Source organism: Phascolarctos cinereus, unplaced genomic scaffold, assembly GCF_003287225.1.
Source record: "Phascolarctos cinereus isolate Bilbo 61053 unplaced genomic scaffold, phaCin_HiC Scaffold_4;HRSCAF=312, whole genome shotgun sequence".
Lineage (NCBI taxonomy): Eukaryota > Metazoa > Chordata > Mammalia > Diprotodontia > Phascolarctidae > Phascolarctos > Phascolarctos cinereus.
Genome location: NW_027555847.1, coordinates 145,799,497 through 145,813,031, shown reverse-complemented (window position 1 = coordinate 145,813,031; position 13,535 = coordinate 145,799,497). Strand labels below are relative to the sequence as shown.

Genomic DNA, 13,535 nt, shown 5'->3' with positions numbered 1-13,535 from the left:
TACTGTCCTGGGTTGTTTGGAGTTCTTAGGCATCAATTTTCCTCTTGCTCTAGAACTGCACAAGTCCACATGACTGAGTACCATTAAAGGGCAAGAGTCACATTTCTTCCTCTATGCTAAAGTTCAGTGTATTCTAGGCCTTCCTCTGGTCTTCAGGTTCATGGCTCTCCGCTGTGACACTGGGGGCTCAATAGCTTTATCTGGTGCCAGTTGCTTTGCTTAGGGCTCTTGTGGATGTAGTGGCTTCTAAAAGGTGTAAACCCTTCTCTAGATCTGAGTATGGCTTTGTGTCTTTATCTGGGACTTGGTTCCTGGCAGTAACTTCCCTTCAGGACTATACGGACACAAACGCCTTCAATATGGGCTACATGTCTATATGTACCTTGGCCTCTCTGTCCTTCAATTCTGCATAATGAACTTGCTTTGCTCTAGGTATCTTCCTTGTCATGCTTAAGTGTCTCCAATGAGAAGGAAGCAACTCCTCTTTTGAGCATGTACCCCCAAATCCTTCCATAGAAGAGTGAGGAAGGACTTGCCTGACTTCTTATAGTGCATAACTAACCACAACTTGTATGTTGACTTGTTTTGAAGGATCTTGTTAAATTGATCATAGAATTTTTCTACTTCATTCTTTGCAACAGATACCAATGCATAGCAAGTGTTCCACGAAATGGTGTTTAATGTTGCTTTTGTACATGTGATGTAACCAACTCTGCCATTACCTTTATTTGCTTCTCTGAAGAGGTATATACTTCCATTTAGCTGTCACTTTGCTATTTATGGAAAAGAGACTTGATTTTTGATTCTGAGGAACTTGGTTCAAATTCTTCCTCTGATGCTTTATACATTTGTAACTTTGGGCAAGTCACTTAATCTTCCTGGGCCTAGTTTCCTCACCTGTAAAATGAGGGGAGTGGATTAGATATCCATTGATACTCTTTCCAATTCTACATCCAGGATTCTAAATCCAACTATTAGCCAATAGGTAGTGTCTTGGATAGGGTACTAGCCTTGGAGTCCAAATTCTACCCTCATTACTTGTTGGATTTAGAATGCTGGTCAAGTCATATGAACTCTCCTAGCTTCAATTTCCTCAATTGTAAAATGAGGAAGTTGGATTGATGGCTGCTAAAGTTTCTTCTCACTGTAAATCTATGATCTTATGGTTATTTTAAATCTGATGGTTTCATACATTGTGAGAATGTCAAAATAGATATGATTTATTTCTACCATTTGTGTATATCAACTTGGTTGATTGACACAACACAGTAAGAGTACTCTGAATTAAATTCATGTTTATAGGAAGGCAACAGAGCATTGGCTATGTATGGCCTCATATCTCACTTCTGACTTTTTCCCTGTATGTGACCTTGGACAAGTCACCCACGAGCCTCAGTTTCCTCTCCTGGAGGAAGAGGGAGATGGACTAGATGGCCTCTCAGTCCCCCTCCAGTTCTAGGTCCATGACCTTATTAGCTATATTTATTTCAGCACTGTCCCCATTATCTGTGACTGCTATCAATACTGTGGAAGCAGCAGGGGATTGTAAAGGACTGAGGGCTATTTTCTATTTTCACTTGTTTTATGGCCAAAACAATTAATCAATTGGTAGCCAACAGTCTAGTGTTGGGCTAAACTTTACATTCGTAGAGTGGAATCATATTAAAACCCCCTTTTTTTTTAAGTTTGACTGAAAATAATAAGAAACAATATTTTCTCTGGTCTAAAAACTCTTTCCAGACTTGTCCCCACTGGAAAAGTAGGTGATCTGTCAAGGACAAAAAGGGCTGTTCTTAAGGAAATGGATTAAGGGTAGAAACTGAAGTTTGACCAGTGGTGGCTTATCCACCCTAGAGAAGTACCCTTTATTCCATTCAAAGGGAAGCACTGACTTCTCTTATACAAAAGAGATCCTTGCTATTTATCATAGGGAACAATCTCTTTGAAACCTTGAAGTTGGTGGTCCAGGAAGAAATGGGATGGTGACTTTTGTTACTTATTTTGGAATATAAACCCCAAATTGTATTTTTTGAATATTTCTCCAAGATTCCTATAAATGTTACTTTAAATCATTTTGGAGGGCACAGAGTCATGTCCAAGATCATGGGGAAAATACCAGTTTGTGTATCTATGCTAATGATATTTTAGGTATTAGGTTAATGTTAAGTAAAATTGTTTCTGGCAAACTTATGTCTGAATGCAGAGTACAGTATTAATACAGAGTACAGTATTAATACTTTTTTCTTTGACAAACATTCTATTGCCAAGACTCCACTCAAAGTCTTTCTGGCTTAGAAAGACCTGCTGGAATTCAACCCTTACTGTTAAGAGCCCAGGTCATTCTGTAACACTTTGAGTTACAAGAGTTACTTTTTGTAGGATCCCTCCTTATAAAAGGAGAAAATAGCTCTGGAGGCCAGATAACAACACTCATGGAAATAGGGGTGTCCAAAGGCTTGTGTTTATTGTTGATTATGTCTTTCAGTTTCTTTGTGCCATGTGGCCTCACCATGCTTTCGATTAGTAGGAGTTGTTATTCTTGTTACTGAGTGGGAGTTGCACGTGGTTGTCACTGAGCAGAAGTTGTATATGGTTGCCATAGGGTGGGCGCTGGACGTGGTTGCTATTGAATAGTTTTGCCATAGAGTGGGAGTTGTATATGCCTTTGAAAGAGAGTTGTATATTCTATACAAGGAGGTATAAAGAATTACAGTCATTAAAAAAAATTCCATGAGTAATTTCTAGAAATTAAAACGTTGGCGCTGGCATATAGGAGGTACAAAATGTAAAATTCATCTGTACGCAAATCTAACCACAAATCCTGGGTGTGTACTTCAACACAAATACAAGCATGGGCAGGGTGCTTCCACACCTTTCAAAGTAAATTACTGGGACTCCATTTCCAGTAGAAAAGGTAGGCCTGGAACTGTGGACATTGTTAAAATTAAAAATAAAGACGACTTTTTGCAAACAAAAAAAGAACAAGAAAAGTTATCCTCATCTTAACAACAAAGAAAAGAAAGTCACTGAAATTTTTTTTAACGTACATTAGAAAGCCTTAAAGCAACACATTACATTTATTTGCCACTTGAAGCAAACTGACTGTAATGACGATTCCTTGTTCCACTGTATTCCTTTTTCCGCTCTACTTTGTATACAGTAACTTTTAAAAATAAAAGTTTAAAAAAATGAAGGCAACTCGAGTTTCAATCCACAAGTTACCCTCGGTCGGAGTCGCTTTAGAACCCCCTCGATGCACCCCGCTTCCAAAAGCCCCCCCTTCCCTCCTTTCCTTCTCCCCCGCCCCTTTCTGGGGAGAGGAGTATCTCCCGCAGCCGCAGAATCAGCCCAGGCTCTGCGTGTCCAAGCTTTCCGAGAACTTCTCAGTTTCGCCATCCGCGAGGGCCGGGGGAAAGGGAGCGGGGCGAGAGTGCCAGTGAGCGTGGGCTCGAGGGAAGGCAGGGCAAGCGCGGGACTTCTGCGGGAGTGCCGAGCGCCGATGGGCGAGCCCGGAGGAGGGCAGGTGGGGCGGGGTGCCCCAGGCTAGGTGGGGGCGGGGAACCCGCGGCCGAGCGGGGTTCCGGGATCCGGGTAGTAGCCTCCTCCCCCTCCGCTGCCGCGGCCGCCGGGGGCACGGAGTGAGAGCGCTGCCCCGGGCCATGTGGTGGAAGCCGCGGCGGCGCTTCTGGCGGGGCCCCCGGCGCTGCCCCTGTTCGCTGCCGCTGCTGGCGCTGCTGGCCGCGGCCACCGCCACCGTGGCCTTGGCCTTGGTGTTGCAGAGGAGCTCCGACTGGGGTCCGGAGGCGCTCGCGCCCCGGCTTCCCGCTCAGCAGCCTGAGCCAGCCGGGGCCAGGGTCGGCGCCCCGCAGCCGGGCGAGAGCGCGGAGGAGCGGTTGCAGCGGCTGCGCCGCCCCGTCTACCCGCGGCCGCCGCCCGAGCCCGGCGCTCTGGGGGACCTGGGCCGCGCCGTGCGCCTGGAGTTGGACGAAGCCGGCAAGAAACTGCAGGAGGAGAGCATCCAGCGGCACCAGATCAACATCTACCTCAGCGACCGCATCTCGCTGCACCGGCGCCTGCCTGAGCGGTGGCACCCGCTGTGAGTGACGCGCCCCGGGCGCAGGGGCTCCCTCTGCCCAGGGACCCGGTCCAGTGCTAGCCCTGCCACCGAGGCGCTCACGGTGTGACCGCGGCGGCGAAGTCACGCCCTTCTCCCTGGCTCTATATCCTTTGCAGAAAGTTTAGTGGTGAGGGGAGCGGCAGCGACCCCGGTGTGGCGGGGAGAGCTCTGGTTTTGAAGGCAGCCCGGCTTTGCTGCTTACCTAGCTAGCCCTGGCTGTGACTTTGGACAAGACACGTTGGCTTCCTCAGCCTCGGTCTTCCCCAGCCTCGGTCTTCCCGTCCCGTTGGGGCTTATCCTGCTCCCTTCCCTACGAACATGGATTGAATTTAGCTGTTAGTACCGCGCGCGCGCGTGCGTGTGCGTTTGCGTGTGTGTCTGTGGTCCATCAACAAGTCCATATACTAGTGGAAGAAATGAACCATATCCATTTTGACATTCTCATAATGGATGAAATCATAAAACTGAGAGTGGAGTTGGGCCAGCTAATCTCTCCCTTCCGACTCTAACATTCTATCATTCTGTCTATCCCTTTGACTTTTCACACAAAAGGTCTAGGTAGGGCTCCTTTTTTTTTCCACACTGATCTCCTAGTCAAGCCCCAACATCCTGTGACATTATTTTAAGCTTAGGTTTAGCTCACATCTAGGGTTTTCCTAAAGAGGGCAATATAAAGTATCTACTGTACAATATAAGTCAGATATAGGACTGGTATTTTACTCTAATAGACAAAAGGAATGCTAAATGCTACAAGGGCACATTTGAACAAAAACAAACTTAAAACAGGATTCAATAACTCAACTTGTAATCACTGATAACAATCATTCGGGAAGCTGATACTTGAATCTTATTAGACTATAATACATTTTATGGGATTTCCAATTAGGCACTGCATTTTTTCCATATCCCTGCACTTATCAAACAGCTTGGTACAAGCCTGCAGTTAAAACATCCAGACTAGAGCCAAACCTGTTGGTAGTTGGCTTTTACAAGAGATTTGGAATAATTGCGAGGGAATCCTCCCTGGGATCTCAGTCAACTCTGACTTTATGGGATCCAAGTCTTCTGTACTCACAAGGTCGACTCCAAGACTGTACATATCAACCTCAGAATGATATTCATTGTTCAGGAAAGGAAACCAAGCTGGAAAAGGCAGCTGGTTAGCACCATTAGCAGCAAAGAAGGTATTTGCTCAAAAAACAAAAAATCTAATACTCAATGCCAGAAAGTAAAAACTTAAGTTTACTGAATGAGATAAGTCTTCAGAAGTGTCCTTGAGGCTTTGGGGGTTTCCTGATACATGATACTGAGGCCTCCATAGTTGCTAGAGAGATAAATACTGTATTACTTATTTCCATTTTATAGATGAGGAAATTGAAGTGAAAGATTTCCCTTAGACCTTTATGACATCCACTTGGTAGTCTTGGCTCTGCTGTTTGGGGCCAAGCACAGCAAGAAAAAAACAAGATTGTATTGTTCTTTTGCACAATAGTCCTGTCATATATTTGAAGATAGCTAATTATGGCTTCTCAAAGTTTTTTTTTTCTTTTCCAGACTATCCCCATTTCCTGGACTTTCCTATGGCTCTGTATTTCTTACTATTCAGGTCACCCTCTTCTGGTAGTATTTCAGCTTAATTTCCATTTCTAGAATGTGTATTTCATGTAGATCTGGTCAAGGCAGAATATAGCTGAACCCTCACTTCTCTCTTTGTGATTACTATGTCTTTCTTGCCTAAGCTTTTTTGGCTATCATCTGATGTGATTGATTACTATTGAACTTTACTTTATCAAAACAGCTAGATGGCAAAGAACTCAGGGTCTGGAGTCAGGAGGACCTGAGTTCAAATGCGGCTTTAGACACTAGCTATATGACCCTGGACAAGTCACTTAACCCTGTTTGCCTCAGTTTCCTCATCTGTAAAATGAGCTGGAAAAGGAAATAGCAAATCGCTCTAGTATCTTTACCAAGAAAACCTCAAATAGGTCATGAAGAGTCAGACAACAACAGTTATCAAAACCACATGGTCATTCACCCATGTCTCCCCTATCTTGTACTTGTGCAATTGATTTTATGAACCCAATTATAGGACTTCATATTTAATCCTGTTAGATTTCATCCTATTAGGATTTGGCAATCATTCTGACCTTTAAGAATCTTTTTGCATCCTGACCTTCATTCCAAATATTAGCTTTCTCTCTCTCTCTCTCTCTCCTCTCTCTCTCTCTCTCTCTCTCTCTCTCTCTCTCTCTCTCTCTTTTAGCTTTTTATCATTTGAAGATTTGATTAGCATCTATGTTTTTCTCCAAGTCACTGATAAAAATATGAAGCATCATAGAGCACTCACTCCTCCTTCCTCTAAGGTGACATTGATTAATTAATGAATTAATGACTGACTAGTCTTCAGGTCTGCTAATTCAAATGGTTGTAAAGCCAGTGGACTGATTTAGCTCATATCTTGACATCTTTGTATATAAGAATAACATGAAGGACTTTGTCAGATGCTTTGCTGAAATCACATTATATTCTAGCTACAGCATTTCCCTGATCTAATAACCCTGTGAAAAGAGGAAATGAAGTTAGTCTGGAATGGCCTGTTCTTGATGAAGTCACAGTAACTCTTAATGATCAGTACTTTCCTTTCTAAACACTCACAAATAATCCCTCTAATAATATGTTTTAGAATTTTGCCAGGAATTGAAGTCAGGCTCATCAGCCATAGTTTGAGAAGTGAGATGAAGTTTGCCTTTCTTCAATCCTGCAACACAGCACCTCTCCTGTTTTCTATTATTTTTCAAAGATCATTGACCACTCAGCGGTAGTATCTATTAGTTCTTTTATTACCATATAAAGTAGCTTGCCTGAAACTAGTGATTTTAATCCTTGGAGGGCAGATGGTAGCTCTTATAATCTCTCTTTTCATTGAGAGACAACTTTATGGAATGAATAGCATGCTATAAACTTTGAGTAAGAAAGGGCTGGATTCTGAGGACCTGAGTTCAAATTCTGCATCTGGTGCTAACTAGCTGTATGATCTTGGTCAAGTCCCTAGAGCTCCCTGTGCCTCAGTTTTCTCCTCTATGAAAGGAGAGGATTGGATTAGATAGCTTTTATGACCCCTTCCAGCGCTAGCTATAGGTAACCTTATGAGATGAAATATCAAAAAGCTATGATACAGAATCTGAAAATTACAAGAAACCTCAGAAGGTGTCGAGTCCAACTTGTACTGGACCAAGAATTCCTTCTGTAACCAGCCCCACCTAGTGGTTGTTTAACCTCTGCTTGAGGACCTCCAGTGACGAGGAACTCAATCAGTCCTTGCTGAGGCTGCCTAGTTTACTTTTGGATGGTTCTAATTGTTAGTACATTTTCTGATATGACCAGCCTAAATATATTTATCGGCATCTTCTACTTATTGCCCCTAGTTCTGTCCTGAGGCCAAGCAGAACATATCTACTGCCTTTCATGTAACAACTCTTCATTTGATTGAAGACAGCTATCACATCTACCCTAAGTCTCTTCTTTTTATATTATACATCCCCAACTCATAGGAACAAAACTGGAAAGGACCTCAGAGGTCCAGTTCCCTGCTTTTACAGATGAGGAAGCTAATGGAGGTGCTTATAGTCCCATAGATCACACATCAGAGGTAGGGTTATGATTCACCACACTAAGAAAATAACAATGGAACTTAAGAATATGAAGTAGAAAAACTTGCTAGAGCTGACCGAATACAAAATCACCTTCTGTGTATCAGAGAGAGTGGGCAGTAGTTGGGGAAGGAGGCATACTTTTTCAGACGTGGCTATTGTGGTAATTTATTTTGCTTACAAGGGAGGGTTCTTTTGGAATGTGGTGATGGTGGTGGTGGGGAATCATGGGGAAGTGAAAAATGAAAAGAAGAAAAAACGATCAATAAAACATTTAAAAAGGGGGGGAAAAGAAATCCATGCTGAACAAGGTACAAATTTAAATTAAGATATTTCGATATCCTAGTCCTTAGTGGCTGGTTTCCTTCTTTTGAACTCAATCAATCAATAAACATTTATTAACTGCCTATCATATGCCAGGCACTGTACTAAGCTCTCAGGATACAAAAAGAAGCAAAAGGCAGCTCCAGCCCTAAAGGGTCTTATAATCTAATGGGGGAGACAATAAGCAAACAAATATATACAAAGCAATCTGTATGCAGGATAAACAGGAAATAATGAACAAAGGGAAGGGCCTGGAATTAAGAGGGGTTAGGGAAGGCTTTCTGTAGAAGATAGGATTTTAACTGGAACTTAAAGGAGCCGGGGAAGTCAATAGTTTGTAGAGGAGAAAGGAGAGCATTCCAGGTGTGGGAGATGGCCAGAGAAAATGTCCAGAGCTGAGAGATAGAGTGTCCTCTTAGCGGAAAAGCCAGGAGGCCAATGGATTGGAGAGTATGTTGGGGAGTAAACCATGAGTCCCTGGTTTCCTATTCCTGAACACCAGTCTCCCAGAGTCTGGATGTTTAAAACCTGTAACCAGAACTCTCTTACCACTCATGTTCTACCCTTTTGGGTTTCTGGAGATTACTTGGTGGATGGACTGTCCTGATTGAATTTCCAACTAGTTACACTTTCATTCCCTGATTCCCTTACCCTACTTGAATGGGCATCCTGGGTCCTGGACTCTGTTTAGGCTTTGGATCATAGTATTATGTCCCTCCTGTCTAGTTCTCCTTTGGGTTAATCTACTGGGTTGGCATCTGCCTTTTGTACTCATGTCTCTACTGCCCTAGAATAACAGGCCCTCAGCCTTGCTCTTATGTTTAGAATATAGGGTTTAACTAAGCCTTTTAATTGGGTACACGTTTAGAATTCCCAGTCCTGGCCCATCCTAGTTTATCCTATACTGCCTGAGCCCTGATTATGACATATGTCTTCAGTCCTTGTTTTCTGAAAATTGTAATTGCTAAGCTCAGGTGAGTGTATTGAGTGATAAACAGGACAAATAAGCTAGTCTCAAAGACAAAATGATGCACACTGATTTTTCTGTCTCACTGAGGTGAAGGTTCAGCTAAGTTAATTAAAAGACTTCTTAATGAAGTTTGATGAGAGATCTCCAAAGCTCCTTCTGACTCCAAATCCTATGATCCCATGATCCTCAATACATTCTGAAAAGACCGTACCCTTTCAAACTTAATTTAGCTTAATTCTAACTCTTGTCCAACTGCCTTAGATATACCTAGTGTTCATTTACTCTTCCTGCAAGCGAACTGTATTAGATGTTAGGAATAAAAATCAGATAGCCTAGCCATTTAATCCTACCATTTTTGGAAATATTTGACCCAAGTGAACCACCTCTGCTAATCCTTTGCTAGCCAGCTTTCTCCTATCTCATTCCATAGAGAGGAGGAGTCATCTTTACCAGCCAGCCCCTGGACACTTGCTACCTCTGTGATCATGGGCAGATCAATGAATCTCCCTGGATTTGGTTTCCTCATTTTACAAATGAGCAGGTTGGACTAGATATATGATCCTATGATTTCTTCTGTGGCCAGAGGAAACCACAAAAATCTGATAACATGCCTTTTATTTGCCTCATTTTCTCCAAAGCACTTAGATTTTGAAAACATTTGTGGCTATGGTTTATCAAGAGGTATATACACATATGTGCATATGTGTGTATGTGTATGTATTCATACATACATACATACATATATGATAGGACAAGTTTAGATGCATAGATTGACCATCATGTACATATAAGATTATATGTATGTATGTATGTATGTATGTGTATATATATATGTACATACATATATATATATATAAATGTGTGTGTATATATATATATATATAGACTTATCTGCTAACCATCTTTATGTATATATGCACATAAAGATGGTTAGCAGAAGTCTGTATGTATAAAAAGTATCTATCTACACATATACATAGATATATGTGAATGTATATAGATAGCAGAAGAGTCTTAATTTGCCTTTTTATGCAATCCTCTATCCAATGTTGTTAACATCGATGTGGTTCTTAGACATTTAATTTCCAGATACTCAGTCTGTTATCTCTGGTATCTGTTTGCCATAGGTTCCCAAAGTAGGTGATACTGCTTCTTGGAATGATGGGGGGAGGTGGTAGCCTTAGGTGCAATTGGGGGCATTGAATAAAAATAAGGGTTAACCTAACTTGATCCTAGTGGGGAGCACTGAGTAATTTTTTTTTTTGAAAAGGGGTGGTAGGCCAAATAAGTTTGGGAACCTCTGATAGGATACTTTTATACCAATACTACCCAGACCAACTTGATTTTTTGAGAAATGTCTGACATGTAGAATATGTTTGAAGACATGCCATTTTGTTACCTTCAGGTATATAATGTAACCAGGAGAACAGTGTTGCCAAAGACATGCATATCTCAGAGATATTGTGGGTTTGGTTCCAGATTACTACAGTAAAGCAAGTATCACAATAAAGGAAGTCACATGAACTTTTTGGTTTTCTAGTGCATATAAAAGTTATGTTTACACTATAATGTAGTCTAGTAAGTATGTTGAATTGTGTCTGACTCCTTGTGACCGCATTTAGGGTTTTTGTTTTTTTTTTTTTTGGGCTAGGCAATGGGGTTAAGTGACATGCCCAGGGTCACACAGCTAGTACGTGTCTAAGGCCAGATTTGAACTCAGAAAGATGAGTCTTATTGACTTCAGGCCTAGCCCACTATCCATTGTGCCACCTAGCTGCCCGTAGTATTATGTCTAAAACAAACAAACAACGCCCCCCCAAAAAAACAATGTACATACCTTACTTAAAAAATACTTTATTTCTAAAAAATGTTAACCATTATCTGAGCCTTTAGTAAATTGCAATCTTTACTGGTGGAGGGTCTTACCTCAGTGTTGATGGCTGCTGACTGATCAGGGTGGTAATTGTTAAAGGTTAGGATGGCTGAGGCTATTTCTTAAAATAAGACAGCAATGAAGTTTGCCTCGTAGTTTGACTCTTCCTTTCACTTGAACACTTAGAGGCCATTTTAGGGTTATTAATTGGACTGATTTCAATATTGTTGGGTCTCAGGGAATAGGGGAGATTGGAGGAGAGGGAGAGAGATGGGGAGCAGTCAGAACACACAACATTTATCAATAAGTTTTCCATCTTATATGAGTACAATTCAAAACAATTACAGTAGTAACATCAAAGGCCACCAATCACAGATCACCATAACAGATAAAAATAATGAAAAAGTTCAAAAAATCGTGAGAGTTACCAAAATGTGACACAGACACAATGTGAGCACATATTGTTTGGAAAATGGTGCCAATAGACTTATTTGACACAAGGTTGCCACAAACTTCAGATTGTATAAAATGCAATATCTGCAAAGCACAATAAAGCAAAGTGCAATAAAATGAGGTATGCCTGTACTCTTTAAGTACCTATACTTCCTATAGCTAGGTTTCCTCATCTGTTAAATGGAAGTAATAAAATTTTCAGTATCTATCTCACCAGAGTTGTTTTGAGGAAAACACTAGTAAACCATAATGCTCTATAATGTGAACTATTACCATTTATAAATCACTTTCAGTCTAGCTCCATTTCTGACTTACAAATTAGTGGAGTCTGAATTAATGAGTTTTTTTTTAATTTGCAGGTGCAAAGAGAAGAAATATGATTATGAGAATTTGCCAAAAACATCTGTTATAATAGCTTTTTATAATGAAGCTTGGTCAACTCTTCTACGAACAGTTTATAGTGTTCTTGAGACATCTCCAGATATTCTGCTTAAGGAAATCATCCTTGTGGATGATTATAGTGACAGAGGTAAGCAACTTTTTAGAATGAATTTTATTTGAAGACATAGTTTTTTTTTTGGCACAGAAATGAGAAAAAATATTGTAAAAAATAGGGTAGTACTTTTTTGATTAGTACCTGCATCTCTGGGGTGATATATGCATATGTGTGTGTGTGTGTGTGTTGCATAGAGTATGTAGTCTGACTTTTGTCACTGCTTAAAGCAGGAAGGAATTCTATGTCACTTTGCCCCAAGGCTGTTCTGTTTTTCTGAAGGACTTAAACCAAAAAGTTGGAAGACACATGAATCTCTGGGTTGGAACCATTGGTAAAAGACAATGGGGAAAAGCCATCCTTCACTTTGTGTAATAAACAGAGTGTGCATTTGTGATGACTGGCAACTTTTTTCGAAAGTTATAAGGAAACTTCATCGTAATGGCATCTAAAAATTTCTTTCATATTAAAACTATGCTTACAAATATACAGAGATAACTTTTTCAAAATTGATCTTAGATTCGGAATGGAAGTTATAAAGATTTCTGGGGCTGTTTTAGTAACGATGTCTAACAATGTAAACGATCTATTCATTATAAAGGAGGTGTTGGAAAGAGAAATGAGCATTATGAAGAGGAGGGATTCAGGACTTCTATTCTCAAGTACACTGTAATTTCCCCAAGGGCACATGTGACTATAATTTATTCATCTTGATGATAATCTTTTTATTGGAAGAGAAGAGTTTGAGGGTGGCTAGGTGGTACAGTGGATAGAGTGCTAGATCTGAAGTCAGAAAGAATCATGTTCCTGAGTTCAAATTTGGCCTCAGACACTTATTACTGTGTGACCCTGGGTAAATCACTTAATCCTATTTGCCTCAGTTCCTCCTCTGTAAAATGAGCTGGAGAAGGAAATGGCAAACTGCTTGAGTATCTTTGATAAGGAAATACCAAATAAGGTAACAGAGTTGGACAGGACTGAAAATGACTGAATGATGATGACAAAAACATTAAGAGAAAATGCTATTGGAAGGAAAATTTAGAGAAATATAATACCTAGGCACAATGCAACCACTTTTATGGTTGAAAAGGCATACCTGCCCTACACAAGTGCTGGCAGCCCTGACCTGCAAGATATACACATCTCACATTTTGTGGGATGCAGGGACTAGTTACTAGATGCTGTGAAAGAAAGGAAGGAAGTAAATAAGCATTTATTAAGCACCTTCTACATACTAATGCTTTATAAATATTACTTTCTTTGATCCTCACAACATCCCTGGGAGGTTGGTGCTTTTGTTATCTCTATTTTACAGTTGAGGAAACTGAGGCAACAGAGGTTAAGTGACTTGCCTGGGTGTCACACAGCTAGTAAGTGTCTGGGCCAACTTTGAACTCACGTCTTCCTGCCTCCAGGCTCAATGATCTATCCACTGCCCCAACCCAGCTATGGGAGCATGACCTTGCTAAGTCAGGTCATAAGAGGCCAAACTTGAAATTCCCAGCTGTGATTGCTAACACAAGAATTCATTGAAATAAGACATTTTTCACCATGTGTCAATCTCAAGCTGGTCAATTATAACCAGATACAATGGAACAATTTCCATAGTGGAAATTGAAGTCCATCATCCTCGTACATGAGAAAAGTTAACTGTA

The 13,535-nt window shown here is 41.0% G+C and overlaps 1 protein-coding gene across 1 annotated transcript in view; it reads left to right on the top strand.

The window, feature by feature from the left end:
- Positions 1–3,563: 3,563 nt before the first annotated feature.
- The window catches only part of GALNT12 (polypeptide N-acetylgalactosaminyltransferase 12), a 49,261-nt gene continuing 39,289 nt past the window's right edge, over positions 3,564–13,535 (top strand). Inside the window, exons 1-2 of the mRNA XM_020995593.2 lie at positions 3,564–4,096; positions 11,747–11,916. Of these exons, the coding sequence (XP_020851252.1) occupies positions 3,660–4,096; positions 11,747–11,916 (607 nt within the window). The 5' untranslated portion in view covers positions 3,564–3,659. The remainder of the gene's footprint in view (positions 4,097–11,746; positions 11,917–13,535) is intronic.